We start from the raw sequence: 19,531 nt of genomic DNA on the forward strand, positions 1-19,531 counted from the left end.
TTTGGTAAAACTGGTGGCATAGAGTTAAACTTAATTTGTACTGAAACAGTGTAAAATAAGACTTAAGGCCCGTTCACACCAAGGACTATAAAGAACTATATAGAAAGTTCAAAAAAAGTTTCAATATTAAAGAATAGCAGAGTCCACACCACGACTAAAACGATAAAGACAAAGAGAAACGATATTGTTGGAATCACTTTCAAAACTACTTTTCTCCAGATGATGAACGATAATAAATTAACAGCCAATCAGAATCCATCCTGCTGTAGCGAGCTCAAGAATTTAAAGCGGCAGACCAGCATGCACTTAGAATAAACAGATGATATTGTTTGCTATCGATTGCTTTAGGCTTCTTCTGCCAATTCTCATACATTAGTTTGTTGATGTCAACGTCTCAACATTTGGTAAAAATATGAGGTAGTGTGGGTAAATCTTATGACCATATTTTCTATTTACGGCTAATCTTACTGCAAAATCAATCTTACAAGCATGGCCTATAAAGTGTTCAAAGACTCTTAGCTTCAGTTTTAAAAGGATAAAGAACCAAAACAAAGCGAAAACATAAAAAAGATACTTTGAAAATGTCTCTGTGTTTTTTGTCCATAAAACAAACAACAGTGTTCACCAAAAGTATTTGGTTCCCAGCTAATTATTTCTAAATACCATCTTTTGTGCTCTGCTTAAGAAGAAAAAACATACAGGTTTGGAGAAACGTCAGGGTGAGTAACTGAATTTTCATTTTCGGATCATACATGTGTCTAAATATTTAAACTAAACAATCTTTCTAGCAAAACTGAAAAGAAAAAAAAAGTTGCAATGTTGCCAATACCAATAACATTTGGCAGATCTTGCTATAGAATCAGAAAAGAATTCTGAAGGACTACATAATATTTTTAATGATATGGAAATAATTCTAGATCTAGCACAATTTCTGACTTCAGAAGTTTGTGGGCATTCAAGCCTGCTCATCTTTTCAGAACGATAAAACAGTCTTCAGATGTAGAAAGCAAAAAGGTTCCTGAAAATAAAAATACATGCTCGTACCTGATCTGATAAAAATGTATAGACCCTGACCATGAAGAGAGATAAAAGCACATTCTGATCACAGACCAAGCATTCCATTTTCCTCCATGAATTTGCATAATTCATAAAGTTGGATTACAGGTGCTTGGTAAATGGTTGAAGCTGGTGCCACTACCGGAAGTATGATTTTATTTAATGTCTTTTTACCCTTAAGACAGCAATCTGATCACTGATCTGGGCATCAGTATCAGCCTCAGATCTGTGCCTCTTATCAAATGATCAATATGACTTCAGGTCTCCCCTCTTACCTCCTTCTCTGTCTCTCCCTCTGTGTGGATGGATGGCTTTTGCTCTGCCATGACCGGTGCTGTCCATGTGTTTGTTTTCTGGACTGTCTGATCGCCGCAGCATCTTGCATGGTGGAGTGGCGTCATTACTGTCACGCATCTTCTCATGTCTGTGATCAGGGTGACTCTTGGATGAGTACTTAAGAGTCTGTCAAAACATGACATTCCTACATTGAACTCTGCTGAACAATTACTCTCTCTCACACATGCAGTGTACATGAGGGCTGGTTTAAAGCTGGTCTACAATGGTCATTAGCTACCTGACCAGCTCGTTTATTGCTGATCTAAGATGATATACCGGCTAGCAATCATCTAACATGTTCCAAAACACGACAATACTTCATAGCACGATAATGTTTGTCATTACATACTTTATACATCCTTTCAAGGCTAAACTGAACACAGGAAAGCCTATAAGCATTATTCTTACAGCTTTACATATAATTAAGCATCTCTTTATGTTGTAGATTTTAATTTGAATCGTTTAATTGGGATTTGGTTGCAGTCTAGCAACTATCAAGACGATTGATTAAAAACAACCTCGTACCACTAAATTTGATTTTACGTATACAACCGTTTCTTTAAAGTAGCACAATTTAAAGTCTGAATTGATGATTATAAACGTTATTATTTTGGTAATTTCGAAGTAAATCGCTGTAGCACACAGGCCTGAGATGTAACGTTAGCCGCTAGTGAGCTAACGTTAGCCTGTTAAAGTCGCTAGCGCCCTTAGCGCATTTAAAACATGATAAATTCGACGGGCAGGCGATTTATGACAGCACAAATTCATGTTTACAGTGCAATGAAATTGTGTGTGTCATTTTAAACCGAGCCTGGTTGTAATAAGGCACTTTTCGCTGTGTTTTACGCAAAGAGGCCTAGCTTGCTTCAAAAGCCTGCACTAGATTTACTCCCATTTTAATCTTATTTGTTTCAGATCTTAGTTACCTGATAGGGCTGAGAATCCCTTCGGTCTGTGCACCTGTAAAATAAAACAAGAAAAAGAGACAGAGAAACAGTTAAAACCCCATCTTCACGGATAGTGGCAGAAATTGCAACAGCTGAATCGGCTGCCTCAAGTTTCTACTTATTTTGGTTTGGCTAAAAATGGCGGATTGTCAAAGCGGAGAAGGAACATCGGAGTATAAAACAGAGCTCTTTACCCATCGCCGAGTCTCGGTTGTTTCCTTGCATACATTACCATCAATGCCGTGTTAGTGTGTGTGAAGTAGATGTGAAAGATGGGCGACTTATTTTGTATTTGGAGTGGGCTATCGACGACCCGATCGCGTATATTATTTCAATAGTTCTGGCTATTGGAGTCGCTCTTCGCCTTTGCTAGAGCACCCTCGGTCCATCTCCCACTCACACATTCACCAAAAGTCTGCCCCTATCTACAGAGCAGCGAAACTCAGCCTCTCACACACCTCAATCCGGGTTATTCCGGGGCTCGCATCGGCTCGACTCGGCTACTGTCGGGTCATTCCGAAAACTGGTTTGAATTGGTCTGAAGTAGTGCATGAAGCAGGAATTTTTTTTCTTTCTTTTTTTGGGTTAAATGACATTGTGCTTGACGTACTTACAAAAAAGTCTGACTTCGCGCTTTACTTCGAATGCTGATAATTATTGCGTTTCAGTGGCTGGAATTAAAACCCAATAATCTACTGACATCTACTGGACATATGGAGCCAATGCATGCGCATGTCACTGAGATGAACGCAGAAAGGACCTGATGCACTATGACTAACTGAAACAAGTGAGTCTGGGGAATTCTGGGGAAAAATACTTGTGCGCGCACTTTTTGAATGGCCAAGTACACTGTTCAATAGAACACTGTTCAGTAGAACCTTCAGAAGAGCAGAGCCTTGCCTGGTTTTCTATGCAAATTTTGTGCCAGATCTGCCAAATATAATGGAGATTGTGGTGGACAGCAGTCTGTATGCAGGTCATACATATTTCCAGCTGCATTAAAATCTGAGTTACTCCAGATTTCTAAACCTGTCAAGTCACATATATTTACATAGCACTTTATATATACAATACAGATAGTTTCAAAGCAGCAACACAGAGGTAAACATCAAAGTATGACTGAATATTCAAGCAAAAACCTTAAAATATGAAATGACTTCAATTTAATCTTTAAAGCAGCTCTACAGAATATAATGTTCATTATTCAAATCAGTTTAGTTCCATTTTGATTTATTTTAATTTACTTATATAACGTTCAGCAAATAAAGCAGATCTAGAGAGGACAATGGTATCATTATTCATCTCAAGTAAGTTCAATGTTGATTCAGTTTAGTTCAATGAAAGTGTTGCAAAGTCCATCAATTCCTAAATGAATTCTTTCCAGGTATAAAGCAGCTCTACAGAAGACAGTAATGTAATATCCAGCTCAAGAGGTCAGTGTTGATTAAGTTCAGTTCAATTCGTCCATGTTGCAAAGATGTTCAGTTTATGAAAAGAGCATAGGAAAATCACCATCACAAGACAATGGTGTCATTATATAGCTCAGTTCAGTTGTTTTGTTCTATATCGGTACAATCAAATCAATATATATATAATATAATATAATATATATATATAATATATAATATATATATATATATATTTATCAATATTTAATCTTTTAAGCCCCTAAGACATTAACGTTGGTGCTTTGTGTGAATGTCCTATTGTTCTTTGCTTTTAAAGATCTCATCTTTGAGATCCTCCAGAATAAGCCTTCAAGATTTGTGTCTTAGTTATATAATGAAATTATGTTGGTCTTTAGTAGTTCTCCCCATATGACAAAACTATTTTATTTTGTATTTATTTTTTGGGCTAAGCATCTTACTGGTCTTCATGTAGGTCAAGCAGAAATCTGACCAGATTGACCAGAGGTGCATTTAAATGAACACATGAGGTACCTTGCTAATAAATTAAATTTAATAATCGTCATTTCAGTTATTTATTTCGCTTTCCACTTATTTTAACTTTGTAGAGAGGACTGGGAAGAAAAGACATAATGCACTCTGACTCTACTTATGATTAAATAGATGATAAGCTTTTAAAAAAAATGATGAGTTCATTATGACAATTATTACAAATACATTAAACAAAGCTATAAATTATATCCAAAAATATCCTCAAGGTTTTTGGACTCTGTTGATGCTCTGAAAGAACCTTTTACATGACCTCTCAGTTTTCAATGTCATGTTAATTCGCTTGTTGAAAACACACTTTATTCTAACAATGGAAGCAGGTGCATCAGCACTGTGATTGTCTTTGGCCTTTATCCTATATGAGCACTGTTGGTGGCTTTTTACAATTTGCAGAATCAGTTCACTCATTTACCTGTGCAATAGTGCAAGTGCAACAAGTCACGCTATTACTGTAATAGGCTATTCTAAAATACCAATAAATCTTTGATCCAAAAGATTAGAAGAGTCATGGAGAAAAAAAAAGTTATGCAAACTGAACTTTGATATATTCAACATTTTATGGGACTAAATCAGATGCCAGGGTGAAAATGAATCCCCGCCGTTTGGAGAAGTCTAGTATGATTGATTCTTCAGTAGGGTTTTGCTATATAGAATCACACATATATGTTTTATTTGGACCAATAGTGTAAATAATAATAATAATAATAATAAATTGCTGAAAATGTACTCGTCCTCAGATCTTCCAAGATATAGATACGTTTTTTTCTTTTGTTGTTTAAAATCTAATAATTATAAAATAACATGATAATATGCTGTTGTCCTCTGACATATTGAAGCCGGAGAGAAACAGTTAAAAAAAAAAGACAGAAAAAGTCTTAATAATGGATTTGCTTATTACAAACAGATTTTCACTTCACAAGACATTGATGCTCTGGAGTTGTGTGGATTACTTGTGGATTATTGTGATGCTTTTATCCGCTGTTTAGACTCGCCTTTGATTATTGTGCTTATAATCAATGCCAGCGATTGTTGGCTTTGTAAATTGCAAGTGATGTGCTGCTATTATTATTAATTTGATTTCAATAGAATTTTAAGGAAAAGTAGAAATGACAACTTACCAAATTTTTGCTAAAAATAAATAAATAAATAAAATTGTGTAGTTCTTAGTGTACTTGCCTTCGATCTCGTGTGTCGGCCACGAGGGGGTGCTGTAGTGATAGTTCTTAATGTAATGGTGTTGCGTTGTTTCTTAATTACTCATGCGTTAAATCCACATTGTATATTATTTATTTTTGAGAGCTGGGCTCTGTAACGCATGTCAGAATGAAGAGCAGCTCTGGCTCTCTGACTTTTTTTTTCAAGTGAAAAACAATTGTTTGTTTGTTTCTATCTTTCTTAAGCTTACCACTGCCTACAAAATGTCTATAGTTCTTTGTTCTGATCAGATCAACTGAATTTTTTTGTTGTTGTTGTATAGAGACTTAACCTTAGTTGCAGCCATAAGGCATTGTCTAATTCAAACTTGTCAAACCAGTCTGCCATATACATTTCCTCGCTGAAGAAAACCACTGAGTGAGACAACAAGGACCAGCGTGTCGAGACGGATCAAATCAAGTTACTAGAGATAAATAGGCAAGATATTTAAATAGAAAAAAACCCGGCGGTCATGTGCTTCTAGAACAGGAAAGACAGGTGTACTGTTGTCTACACTCTAGAGAGAAACGATTACTTCATTCCTCGAAACTTTACCCCTTTTAGAAAAGAACATTTTATACACAACAACAATGAAAAGTGTCATTATGATTTATTTACGTATGCAGAGTCTGCCGGTAGATCTCTTATAATAAAGCGTTATTTCATAGAATAAGGGCAGGTGTGGCATATGATTGATTATGTAACCGCCAATTATATTTTAGGATTACACTGTGATCCCGCCCTACTTTAGTTAACTGTCCAATCAAGTAAAAGATTACTTCCGCCCGCCTGCCAAGTTGAACGCAGATTGTACGACGCTTTTAGCCTGAAAAGAAAAACAGTTTGGACTCGAAGACCTACTCCGAGCCTGGGATATTTTATTTAAATTCTTATTTTTTTGCCTTTTAAAAGCAAAGCGGAGGCAACTTCTTCTTTTTTTCCTCAAGAGTGACTACCCAAGAACCCCAAGGCGTCTTACTGGATTTCCCAAAACACAATAAACTGCTCGAGTGAGTAATAACAACTTATTTATTCTCCGATACCGCAAGAAAAACATTTACCGCGTTGTTTATATATAAACATGACAAAAAATCTTAAATGTTTAGTGTCTGACGGGAGACTAAGAAGTTCTTTTGAAAACTTGAGTATTGACTTTTTGATTGTTTTTGTGTGTCCTGTTTTGTTCGAGCCAACGGTCGGTGCACTTGACACTTGACGTGTCAAGTGCTCCCGACAGTTGAGCTCAACCGGACAAACAAACACTGAAACGAGCTGCTATTCTTGATGCATGGAAGGGATCGGCTTTATTTCAGCAGAGTGCTGACGCGGAGCTTGACACTGACATCACCGGGGGTGAGTTCTCCCTGAGCAGCAGGACAGACTCCGTCATCCAAAGAGCTCAACTAGGGTTTGCTTAACGTGCCCAATTAAGTATAATAAAGTAAATGTGTATTCGATTCTTTTATTTAATTTCACCTAGTGCTGCTGCTTCAGGGCTGACAGTTAGTGAAGCCACGTTCTGGTCTCCGCTGTTTTTGCTACAACTACTGTAGGTCCGCCTATTTTGTTGTGAGACCTATTAGGTATGTTAGATACACTATTATGTAAACTGTGTTCCATTGTGTCACACTTTTTTTTTTTGTAAATCTTTTTATAAATGTGTATATGCATTTATTTTATAAAGTTTGTAAATGTTTATACATTTTTCTCTCCCTCTAATTTATATAAACACCAAAATGTTTATATAAACACAAACACACACACACACACACATATGTATATCATATGTATATATGTGTGTGTATGTATATATATCTCCTGTGTAGTAAAAATACATTTAATACTCGAGTAAAATGTAGATGTTATAGTTATAGATTGCATGTTTTGTTATTCTGATCATGTGCATATGGTTCGTATTGGACATGCTGTAGTCTGTAACATTGATAAGGACTCTTGGCAAAATTGAGAAAGGATGGAAAGCGGAATAAACTTTATTATGCATTTCATGGCATGTTTTCATAACTTGGCCTTGAGGCTTCGATAGGTTCAGCCCTCTGGGATCTTCCTTAGCAACAGCCCATTGAAATGTAAAAGCAGTCTTAGTTTATTCTCTGACCCAGAGCAACTATGCTATAGTGGAATCATAAAATATTCAACTAATAAAAAGATTATGAATGCAAATATAACCTTCATTCAAATAGGTACTGCGAGTTTTCGGAGAGTCCTGCTCCCCTGTGGGAAACGTTGGAGACTGTGGTTTGTTTGAGACTTGTGATCTGCTGTGTCAGATATCACTGCTCAGAAGTGCCCTGTCTGCACTCTCTGACTCCCCTCTTTTTGACCTCTTTACACACACACACACACACACTCACTCTCACTTGCCGTCTCGCAGTGTTAGTTGACAGGCTGACGTTACGATCCATGTCCTGATCATTCCCTCTTTTGACGGGGGTTACCTTTTATAGTGCAAGTAATTAACACATGAGAGGGAACACAATGCCTTATGGTGGCTTTAACTAAAGTTCCCAGAGGTCTGATAGCATAGTCTTTTCTGAGATTAGAATGCCTACATTTCTTTTAAATTCCGTGTCTTATATGTACTGACAGTAGGGAATGTATTCTTTGGAGGTCCTGTGGGATTGGTGAAATATGAAATACTGAACATACCCATTTGAAGTGGAGAAGAAATCACTGGTGGGTTGAACTGAGTTGATGTGAAATGGATCATTTCAGGTCATCACCTGTTTATGGGTCTAAAATAAAGCTCATATGTCTTTTAAACACACGAACTGGTCTCAAAGTAATCATCAAACTGTGATCGCATGGCTTTCAATACAAACATACGCTCAGGGAATATTTACACTTGGCCTCTTAATGCATTTTTACTGATTGGGTGGATATCATGACCATGTTTAAATGACCTCCAAGATGCATTTGCGTATCGAAAACGTCAGGAAGTGGTTTGAGACTTATGCAAGATGTGGCTCAGCCAAGTGTAAGTGCATCTGGCTGTTTACGTTAGATACATTTTGGTTCTCAAACACAATTATGTCAGCACATGGAAATTAAAGAAAACCGTAATCCACATGCAAGCAGAAGGGAACATTCAACAGAAAATGTTGCTGCCTTCTACTGGCTTGACCATAGACTTAAAATCCAAAATAGGTTTAATAGCATAACGTGGGAGTAGTGGATTAAATTTGCATTCTTTTTGCAGAGGTGTACTTTAGTGGTCAATTTATTAATGCAGCGTACATAACCAATCAAATAGAAATCCGATTTTTCAAGATGAACGTATTGTTTTAGATGTGTGGTTTTTTTTAATTTTTTTTTTAACTCCTCTAAATAAGGCTTGAACCGTTCTTGATCAAGTTGAACATGTCGTTTGGTTTAACCATGTAGCTTCTTAACTTTTAGAGGCAGAGCATTAAACAACAGGACTAGCTAATTCAGTGAGGTTGTCAGACAACCTTCTCTGTGCAAAAATAAAAGATGAAGCAGAGGAAGGATTGCATATTGATGAAGTAAATGTTGCTGGCAGAAGTCTTGGTAGTAGCAAGTTTCATTAGTCTGGCAAGCTTAACTGCTGTGTGTGTGTTTGTGGAAGGGGGACATCTAAACTGCAGGGGTAGAACAGGTGTCTAATGTCTGGGTGTTAACTGGCCCAGTGAGTGGCCTGGTGTTGCTGTTCCATTGCTGTTGTTTCTCTAATGGAGAGGTCGAAGATGAAGGAAGAGAGGTCTTATGGTAATTATTGTCCACTTTAAACTGCAGTTTATATTGTTTTTCAAGAATAGATTTACAGAAATCTAAATTGAGTTTTTATGGTCCTGAAAACCCTAGAAATATCAAGGAATGTCAAGAGTGTGTCTTTTCTCAGGCCTGTAAAAGTTCTGGTAATAATTCAATATATTTATTTATTTAAAGTGCCAATATTATGGATTTTTTTTAATTACCTTTTTTGTGCAGTGTGTAACACAGCTGAATAAAAGTGAATAAAAGCATCCTGCAAAGTTTTAAATCTGAAAGTGCACCGTGTAGAGAGTTATTGTCTTTCTAAAGAGAGTCGACTTAGTCATTTAAACAAGTCACAGACCTGGGAAAACTCAAACCCATGTCCCCCTCCCTCATACAATTCATTCACAAATCATTCTAAATACCACAGCAGAGTATTATGTAACTAGCCTATCAGTAAAAAATAAACAAATAACTAATTTCAATTAATTGCACAGACCTTCGACTTAATAGACTCAAGCCACGGTCACCCTACACTTTTTGTTCCATTGACTTCCATTTATACACATGCGAATGCGACAGACTTGAAATGCAAACCCATTTCATCTAGTCTGTAATGCCTGATAGAGCAGCATTTGTGAGCAGAGCCCTGCGTTATGTACCATTACCGGAGAAACCTCTATTTCTGCCACTCCAAAAGCACCTCCTGCTGGCAGAGAATGAAATTGCATTTTCAACAAGCCAGTCTGATTTATGGAGCAAACATTTTGCTTATAAGAAATAATCTACTCTAGAGAGACTTTGCTGTTGTTATTGATTCTTTGTGGAAGTCTACCGGAAGTTAAGTTTGGAGCACAAAAGCGTGTATGCACATTAATATTGGTTTATGTTGTTGTTGAATTTTGTTTTTATTATTATTCTATATTTTGTTTCTGTTTTTTTTTTCTGTTTTTGTTTGTATGCATTATTTCTACAATTAGATTCCAATGCTTGGATTCTTGTGTCTGAAAAATAGTATGGTCTAATTTTCTGAATTGTGGTGCTTTAATAAAGAAAGTTTTAAATTATAAGTGTGGTGGCCTTGGTTCCCCATCATTAACTGAGGGTGAAGTAAGTGAGCAATTCAATCATTTAAAACAATGTGATGTGAAGGTCATACTCAGCCGAGCACTGTTAGCAATAATACATTTGTCATCACTATATCTTGCAGTGTATTAAAGCTTAGGTGTTAATTTTACAATGGCTCTGCTGCTTTTAGATTATATAGTATCTGAATCAGTGGTTCAGTTCTGCTGACATGTACGTTATACCACAGATCTGCTGTATATTCCCGATCTGGCCATCCTGTGTCTGTTATTCATTGTACACTAATACTTACAGATCAAAAAATGTTGTGCTGCTGTTACTGTCCAACAGCTATTTCAGATTAGTGCTGGGCAGTATACCGGTTCATACCTAATACCATTGTTTATTTTTCTTATATTTATATATTTAAAATACCGCAATACCAGTGTTGTTTAAATAATGTTTGGAATGCGTCTGAGAGGGGTCTCTTTTCAAGGTTGCACTGTGGCGAGGACACGGCTGTATGTGTTACTAAGTATTAAAGTTCAGAGTCTGAAGCTGTAGAACGTGATGACACAGAAGAACTCGCCCACAATATCCACTGACCGCCCGCCACTAAAATCCATCGCCTGCTGCCATCAGCTCTTGTGCCACACACACACACACACAAGCACGACTTCAGCGCTAGATTTAGCAACTTTCAGATGCTTATAGTGGCTTTTTTCCATAGAATATACATACTGACAAACATTTTTGGATAAACATTAGCTATGATCCAGTTGGATGTTGTCACCAGTGCTGCCCCGTGAGCATGAGGTCTGACTCCCAGCACAGTGTCGTTCATTATCAGGGTTTATTTGTGCAGCTAGTCAGTTAACAAAGGTTCTGTGTAGTAACAGCTGCTCTATGTGAAATCAAACACCTGATGGAATTTACCACTGATTAGAGAACCGGCTTTACTGACGAGATGCGCATTAATTAACGCACCACTACCTCTGGATGCCGTTCGAGATAGCCTTCATTAATGTTCTGGTTTGCCCTTTTTTTTTTTTTCTTAAATCTTCTTATTTCGCAGGTTTATTTTTATTATCTTTCACTTTTAATCGCATCTCTTACTGTGTGTGGTACGCATAGGAAATGAAAGATTTCATGAATTCGTTATTTATTAATTTGTTCCCTTATTTCAGTTAAATCGTAGGTTATTTAGGGAACAAAATTAACGAAACCTGGACAATTGCCACAAATTAATAAGTCGTTGGAACGAATTAACACGTTGTAGGAATGAATAGACTATCTGTGATGTGTCCCGCAGCCCTCAAGCGCAGTTATCTGATTTAATGACTTAGTTACTACATTTCTCTTGCTTTTCATGTTGAATAACTTGTGTTGTTTCTATTTTAATGTACTTTTAAAGTTAACATCACATTAAAAGCTTAAAGGGGGGATGAAATGCTATTTCATGCATACTGAGTTTTTTACACTGTTTAAGAGTTGGATTCCCATGCTAAACATGGACAAAGTTTCAAAAATTAAGTTGTACGTTTGAAGGAGTATTTCTGTTCCAAAAATAATCCTTCCGGTTTGTCACAAGTTTCGGAAAGTTTTTTTCGAGTATGGCTCTGTGTGACGTTAGATGGAGCGGAATTTCCTTATATGGGTCCTGAGGGCACTTCTCCCGGAAGAGCGCACGCTCCCGTATAGCAGAGCAGAGAGAGGCTGTGCACAGACAATCACTGATCAGAGCGAGAGCGTCGCGAAATGTCACAAAAGGAGTGTGTTTTTGGTTGCCAGGGCAAGACAACCCTGCACAGATTACCAAAAGAGAAACAGCATTAAGGGACCAGTGGATGGAGTTTATTTTTACAGAGCATCAACGGAGTTGTGCAAGTGTTTGTGTTTGTTCCCTGCATTTCTAAAATGCTTGTTTTACAAACAAAGCCCAGTTTGATGACGGATTTGCGTATCGTTTATTTCTTAAGGATGATGCAATCCCAACGAAAAAGGGTCACGATCGTGTGTTGGAACCACAGGCGGTGAGTAAAACTGCTTAAAATATCTCTGCCTCCTTGTTAGTGCGTCCGCCTCCCATCGGACACCCGGAGCGAGTCCTTGCTGCTGCTGCTCTCGTTCAGTTTCAGCCTTCACAGCTGTCACAGATTTTAAACGCTCTCAACGCAACTGGCGCTCGTGATTCTTTAGCTCCGCCCACACGTCACGCCTCCAGGCGCTCGTGTTTTTCCGGAAAAAATCGGTACAGACTATCTTTCTCTTATGAATATAATAAAACGAAATACTTTTTGGAGTCATGAAGGATGCAGTACTACTCTATAGGTACTCAAGATTAACATGATATTGAGTGAAAACGAGCATTTCACCCCCCCTTTAATCAGTACACTGTGGATAAATGATGATGCAATTAAATATCATCACCGTCACTCAAAGCCGCTCGCACGTATTCCGCGCACGAGGCGCACGCAGCCCAACATAAAATCAGTTAACCGACCATCGACGGCCTTAAGCGATCAGTCTCTTATCGGCAATTAACCGATAATCGATTAATCATTTCCATCCCTAATTCTATATAATATATGCAACATCACATGACCAGGAGTGATGTTTCCCCGACTTTCAGCTCAATTGCAAATGTGATATTGATTTTATACGTTTTTGCTCAATTTGCTTTGAGGGCAAGAAAATAGGCGGCAGACATACAAAACTCACTTCTTATAAGGTCATCACTAGAACTTGACTTGATATATGTACTTCTGTACAGCAGACTGGTCGTGTCTCTGCCTTTTCAGCACTTCCTGTGAAAACTGAGCCCAGGCAGGCGGTAAAGAAGGTGCTTTTTTAGACATGGAGGCTGATGTAACTCATACAACCCATAAGCTCTCGAAAAGGAAAGCTGTATTTTATGATACCTCATTCTACTCATTGTCAAGTTCAAGACTACTTTCTGCTGGAAGTTGAAGCCGTGTAACGTTGGGGGAGACCTCGCATGTGGGCTGTATCCCAGTTTGTTTTATTGATGAGAATATTCCCATGGACTAGTCCATGCATCATAACCAACCTCTTCTCTGCTCAGCACTACTTTTAATAATTTAGAGACGAAGTCACTACCAGACTAAAATAACCCAGTTACTCTGTAAACCTTAATTTGTGTGTTTAGGAGGAGCTAAAGGAATAGTCGACCCAAAAAAAATTTTTTTTTTGTATTATTTACTCATTCTCATGTCATTACAAAACTAAATGACTTTCTTCTGGAGAACATAAATTAAGATATTTTGAGAAATGTCTCAAAATATTGACCAAGTTGAATATGTAAATGTTTTCCTTTTTAATTAAACCTTTTAAATTTCAAACATTTAGGCTAATGATAAGTGAAATTAAGTTGTAGTAACTTGATTTTTAAAAAATGGTTCCCAGCTTTCTTTTCTTAGGACTAGATAGAATTATTTTGTTTGTTTAATGCTATTATGTTTGACTGTTTCTGTTGTTGAAATTTTTGCGGTTACCGTTGTGCTGGAAAGTATAGCCTACATGAAGGTAAACACTATTGACAAACCAGTTTTATTCAGTAGTTCTCAAGGGTGTCCAAACATGTTCCTGGTAAGGGTTTTTCCTGCTTAGATAATTATGAGAATTATTTGTATTTAATTTTCCACTGAATTGTTATTTAATGAGCATTAGTGCCTTTGAGTGTCTCAGTATATTTCTCTTTAGCATTTGCTGTTCTGACTCGGAGGAAGCTCATTCACTGCTCATCTGTCACTCATATAGTGTGTTCATAACATGCCTGACACTTGTGATGACAAACTTCCATTAGTATGAACCTTGAGCTGGTTGACCCAAATCGCTTGATGTTAAAGGGGGGGGTGAAATGCTCGTTTTCACTCAATATCCTGTTAATCTTGAGTACCTATAGAGTAGTACTGCATCCTTCATAACTCCAAGAAGTCTTTAGTTTTATTATATTCATAAGAGAAAGATAGTCTGTACCGATTTTTCCCGGAAAAACACGACCGGCTGGAGGTGTGACGTGTGGGCGGAGCTAAAGAATCACGAGCGCCAGTAGGCTTTTGCGTTGAGAGCGTTTGGAAGCTGTGAAACCATCATCCAAAACAAACCATGGCTTACAGTCAGATTCAGTCGTTTATTTATGATCCAGAATCAGATCCCGAGGCTGAAACTGAACGAGAGCAGCAGCAGCAAAGACTCGCTCTGAGCGGGGCTCGAACCCGGGTCTCCGGCATGGGAGGGGACGCACTAACAAAGAGGCAGAGATATTTTAATCAGTTTTACTCACCGCCTGCGGTTCCAACACACGATCGTGACCCTTCTTCGTTGGGATTGCATCATCCTTGAGAAATAAACGATACGCAAATCCGTCGTCAAACTGGGTCTTGTTTGTAAAACAAGCATCTTCGAAATGCAGGGAACAAACACAAACACTTGCACAACTCCGTTGATGCTCTGTAAAAATAAACTCCATCCACTGGTCCCTTAATGCTGTTTTTTTTTTGGTAATCTGTGCAGGGTTGTCTTGCCCTGGCAACCAAAAACACACTTCTTTTGTGACTTTTCGCGACACTCTCGCTCTGATCAGTGAATCGCTCTGATCAGTGAAATGTCTGTGCTCAGCCTCGCTATACGGGAGCGCGCGCTAAGGACCCATATAAGGAAATTCCGCTCCATCTAACGTCACACAGAGCCATACTCGAAAAAAACTTTCCGAAACTTGTGACAAACCGGAAGGAGTATTTTGGGAACAAAAATACTCCTTCAAACGTACAACTTAATTTTTGAAACTTTGTCCATGTTTAGCATGGGAATCCAACTCTTAAACAGTGTAAAAAACTCAGTATGCATGAAATAGCATTTCACCCCCCTTTTAAACGAGTTGTGATACAATTGGGGGAAGGATTATATGAATGCATCTCTGAGAGAACAGACTGTCTTCAGAAAAGTTTTTGTATTTTCTTTTCATCTTACCTCTGCATAATGCATAATTAAAGGGTCATGAACCCCCTGTTTCAGCACTGTTGGATGTGGTGCGCTGAAGAGCAGAGAAGGAAGAAGGAAGAGGGGAGACAGACAACACAGACCGCTTTGGGTTCATTTCACTCCCTTCGAGTTAAAAACAAATAAATGCACAACCCTTTGCACTCTGCATCGTAAACATAAATGAATGCACTCTTGCACCTCTGATAACTTTTTAAGGCTTATTCTGTGGTGTTTATATAAGCCTTTTGACAGGTTGTGCCATGGAACTGAAAAAAACAGTTACACTCTAGGGGTGGGAATCGCAGGGTGGGAATTCTGCGATTGATCGGTATATTGCTAGACAATCCTATAACGATACATCATGATATGTGTCTAACTATAAAACCAAAATTCCTGTGAAAAGGTTAAGTGCAAGTTTTCTCTTTATTCAAGTTCAAACTGTTAAAAAACAGCACAAAAGTTCAGTAAAATTAAATTTAACATGCTAAGTAAATTAATCATTAATCATTTAAATAAATCCTTTTGTTCTTGGACTTATTAAAAGCTTACACATTTCTTTGTGTGTAAACCAACACATTTAACTGCTTATAAACACACAGCACACTTCTGTGCCGCATTACGACTCTGATGAGGTTTTGTTTCATCCTATATGCCATAGGTGCAGATTTACGTTTCAGATGTTCACTTGTAATACTGAGAGAGGGAGAGCATCCAGTTTTGTTGACATAACACGCTCTCTCTCACTCATATAGTGAGTTGAGTTCTATGCACAATAGAATATAGATAACACATCAAATGTTGAAAGTGAGCCATTTTGACATGTAATGCCAAATATTGGCTCATTTTGGATTTCTTGAGAGCTACACATTCTCTTTGAATGAGAAGGTGTGTCCAAACTTTTGGTCTGTACTCTATATATATATATATATATATATATATATATATATATATATATATACAGTATTGTTCAAAATAATAGCAGTACAATGTGACTAACCAGAATAATCAAGGTTTTTAGTATATTTTTTATTGCTACGTGGCAAACAAGTTACCAGTAGGTTCAGTAGATTGTCAGAAAACAAACAAGACCCAGCATTCATGATATGCACGCTCTTAAGGCTGTGCAATTGGGCAATTAGTTGAAAGGGGTGTGTTCAAAAAAATAGCAGCGTCTACCTTTGACTGTAAAAACTCAAAACTATTTTGTACAAACATTTTTTTTTTCTGGGATTTAGCAATCCTGTGAATCACTAAACTAATATTTAGTTGTATGACCACAGTTTTTTAAAACTGCTTGACATCTGTGTGGCATGGAGTCAACCAACTTGTGGCACCTCTCAGCTGTTATTCCACTCCATGATTCTTTAACAACATTCCACAATTCATTCACATTTCTTGGTTTTGCTTCAGAAACAGCATTTTTGATATCACCCCACAAGTTCTCAATTGGATTAAGGTCTGGAGATTGGGCTGGCCACTCCATAACATTAATTTTGTTGGTTTGGAACCAAGACTTTGCCCGTTTACTAGTGTGTTTTGGGTCATTGTCTTGTTGAAACAACCATTTCAAGGGCATGTCCTCTTCAGCATAGGGCAACATGACCTCTTCAAGTATTTGAACATATGCAAACTGATCCATGATCCCTGGTATGCGATAAATAGGCCCAACACCATAGTAGGAGAAACATGCCCATATCATGATGCTTTCACCTCCATGCTTCACTGTCTTCACTGTGTACTGTGGCTTGAATTCAGAGTTTGGGGGTCGTCTCACAAACTGCCTGTGGCCCTTGGACCCAAAAAGAACAATTTTACTCTCATCAGTCCACAAAATGTTCCTCCATTTCTCTTTAGGCCAGTTGATGTGTTCTTTGGCAAATTGTAACCTCTTCTGCACATGCCTTTTTTTTAACAGAGGGACTTTGCGGGGGATTCTTGAAAATAGATTAGCTTCACACAGACGTCTTCTAACTGTCACAGTACTTACAGGTAACTCCAGACTGTCTTTGATCATCCTGGAGGTGATCATTGGCTGAGCCTTTGCCATTCTGGTTATTCTTCTATCCATTTTGATGGTTGTCTTCCGTTTTCTTCCACGTCTCTCTGGTTTTGCTCTCCATTTTAAGGCATTGGAGATCATTTTAGCTGAACAGCCTATCATTTTTTGCACCTCTTTATAGGTTTTCCCCTCTCTAATCAACTTTTTAATCAAAGTACGCTGTTCTTCTGAACAATGTCTTGAACAACCCATTTTCCTCAGCTTTCAAATGCATGTTCAACAAGTGTTGGCTTCATCCTTAAATAGGGGCCACCTGATTCACACCTGTTTCTTCACAAAATTGATGACCTCAGTGATTGAATGCCACACTGCTATTTTTTTGAACACACCCCTTTCAACTAATTCAACTAATTGCCCAATTGCACAGCCTTAAGAGCGTGCATATCATGAATGCTGGGTCTCATTTGTTTTCTGAGAATCTACTGAACCTACTGGTAACTTGTTTGCCACGTAGCAATAAAAAAATATACGAAAAACCTTGATTATTCTGGTTAGTCACATTGTACTGCTATTATTTTGAACAATACTGTATATATATATATATATATATATGTGTATATGTGTGTGTGTATGTATGTATGTTTGATCTAGTGAGTTTGGGTATATTTGTGCCGTGCCAGTGGTCGTCTTGTAGGCACATTCTTGAATTTGATGTGAAGGGCTAGTGGTAGCCAGTGTAAGCTGATGAGGAGAGGAGTAACGTGAGATTTTTGGGCTCATTGAAGACTACTCTTGCTGCTGCATTCTGGATCAGTTGCAGAGGCTTGATAGTTCATGCAGGAAGGCCTGCCCAGAGAGCATTACAATAGTCCAGTCTGGAGAGAACAAGAGCTTGGACAAGAAGTTGTGTAGCTAGCTCTGACAGGAAGGGTTTAATCTTCCTAATGTTGTATAAGGCAAATCTGCAGGACCGGGTTGTTTTAGCAATAGGTTTCTGGCTGTCCTGGGAGGAGTTATGGTTGACAAACCCAGCTGTATAGAGTAGTTGTGATGAAATGATGGGTTAGCTGGAACCACAAGCAGTTCTGACTGAATAAGGTTGAGCTGAAGGTGATGGTAATTCATCCAGCTAGACATGTTACTCAGACAGGCTGCAATGCCATCAGCTACCGTCGGATCATCTGGTTGGAATGTAGAAGTAGAGTTGAGTGTCATCAGCATAGCAGTGATAGGAAAAGCCTAAAGAGCTACCTGAGAGGTTGGACTTAAACTACAGTAGTGCGGTTCCAGAGATGCCCATCTTTCGGAGGGTGGACAGGAGAATCTGGTGGTTAACGGTGTCAAAAGCAGCAGACAGATCCAGCATGATGAGTACTGAGGATTACCGAGAGCAAAGCAGTCTCAGTTGAGTGGCCACTTTTGAAGCCAGATTGGTTTCTGTCCAGGAGGTTGTTCTGTACAAGAAACATAGAGAATTGGTTAAATACAACTCACTCAAGTGTATTTGCAATGAATGGAAGAAGGGATACCGGTCTGTGGTTTTCTAAAAGTGCTGGATTTAGAGATGGTTTCTTAAGCAGTGGGCTTACCTGAGCCTGCTTAAATGCTAAGGGAAATGTACCAAAATGAAGAGAAGTGTTGATAATGTGAGTAAGTGAAGGTATGACTGACGAAGAAATAGCCTGAAGGAGGTGAGTGGGGATAGGATCAAGTGGAAAAGTAGTAGGATGATCGGAAAGGATAAGTTTGGAAACATCTTGATAATTATAATTTTCTTCAATCATCTAATTATTAGAACACCTAAAATATGCTGTGTGTAAAAATATTGTTTTTGCCAGTTAATGGATGGGTACAATGTATCGCATGAGCAGGATGGATTGCATTGATCCACACCACATCAAGCATGAATGCTTGAATTATAACATTTGTATTTATTTTGTGACAATGTGATGGTTTTTCTACAGATGTCAGTTATGTCTATAGTCCTGTATACTTCTAGCTTCTTCTGTCTTCAACCATTATCCCTGCACAAATAGAGTTTGTAGGCTCCCTTTGCGCTTCCTTTGGCTTTAATACTGGCAACGTTTCACATGGTTTCTTATTCTTCTTGTCCATGTCTGTGGTCTGCTGGTTCTTTTCATGTTCTGAATCTTTAGACATGCTGTCAGTGTGTGTGTCTGTGTCTTGCATCTTTTGTGTATGTGCCTGTATGGAAGTTTGTGCAATTAGTGTGTGTCTTT

The 19,531-nt window shown here is 38.1% G+C and overlaps 2 protein-coding genes across 5 annotated transcripts in view; one reads left to right on the plus strand and one right to left on the minus strand.

Moving 5' to 3' along the window:
- The window catches only part of waca (WW domain containing adaptor with coiled-coil a), a 30,063-nt gene extending 27,300 nt beyond the window's left edge, over positions 1 to 2,763 (minus strand). For both annotated transcript variants that reach the window (XM_052571636.1, XM_052571635.1), the window contains exons 1-3: positions 2,534 to 2,763; positions 2,319 to 2,352; positions 1,332 to 1,518 (exon numbers count right to left, since the gene is read on the minus strand). In XM_052571636.1, coding sequence (XP_052427596.1) covers positions 1,332 to 1,518; positions 2,319 to 2,352; positions 2,534 to 2,574 — 262 coding nt within the window. In that variant the 5' untranslated portion in view covers positions 2,575 to 2,763. The remainder of the gene's footprint in view (positions 1 to 1,331; positions 1,519 to 2,318; positions 2,353 to 2,533) is intronic.
- A 2,127-nt stretch (positions 2,764 to 4,890) lies between these two features.
- Positions 4,891 to 19,531, plus strand: part of mpp7a (MAGUK p55 scaffold protein 7a) — a 119,464-nt gene continuing 104,823 nt past the window's right edge. For 2 of the 3 annotated variants that reach the window (XM_052571634.1, XM_052571631.1), the window contains exon 1: positions 6,266 to 6,498. The gene's annotated coding sequence lies outside the window, so the exon portion shown is untranslated. Of the gene's footprint in view, positions 4,910 to 6,265; positions 6,499 to 19,531 lie in introns of those variants that run through there. The other variant, XM_052571632.1, reaches the window with a different exon arrangement.

Source organism: Carassius gibelio, chromosome B12, assembly GCF_023724105.1.
Source record: "Carassius gibelio isolate Cgi1373 ecotype wild population from Czech Republic chromosome B12, carGib1.2-hapl.c, whole genome shotgun sequence".
Classification (NCBI taxonomy): domain Eukaryota; kingdom Metazoa; phylum Chordata; class Actinopteri; order Cypriniformes; family Cyprinidae; genus Carassius; species Carassius gibelio.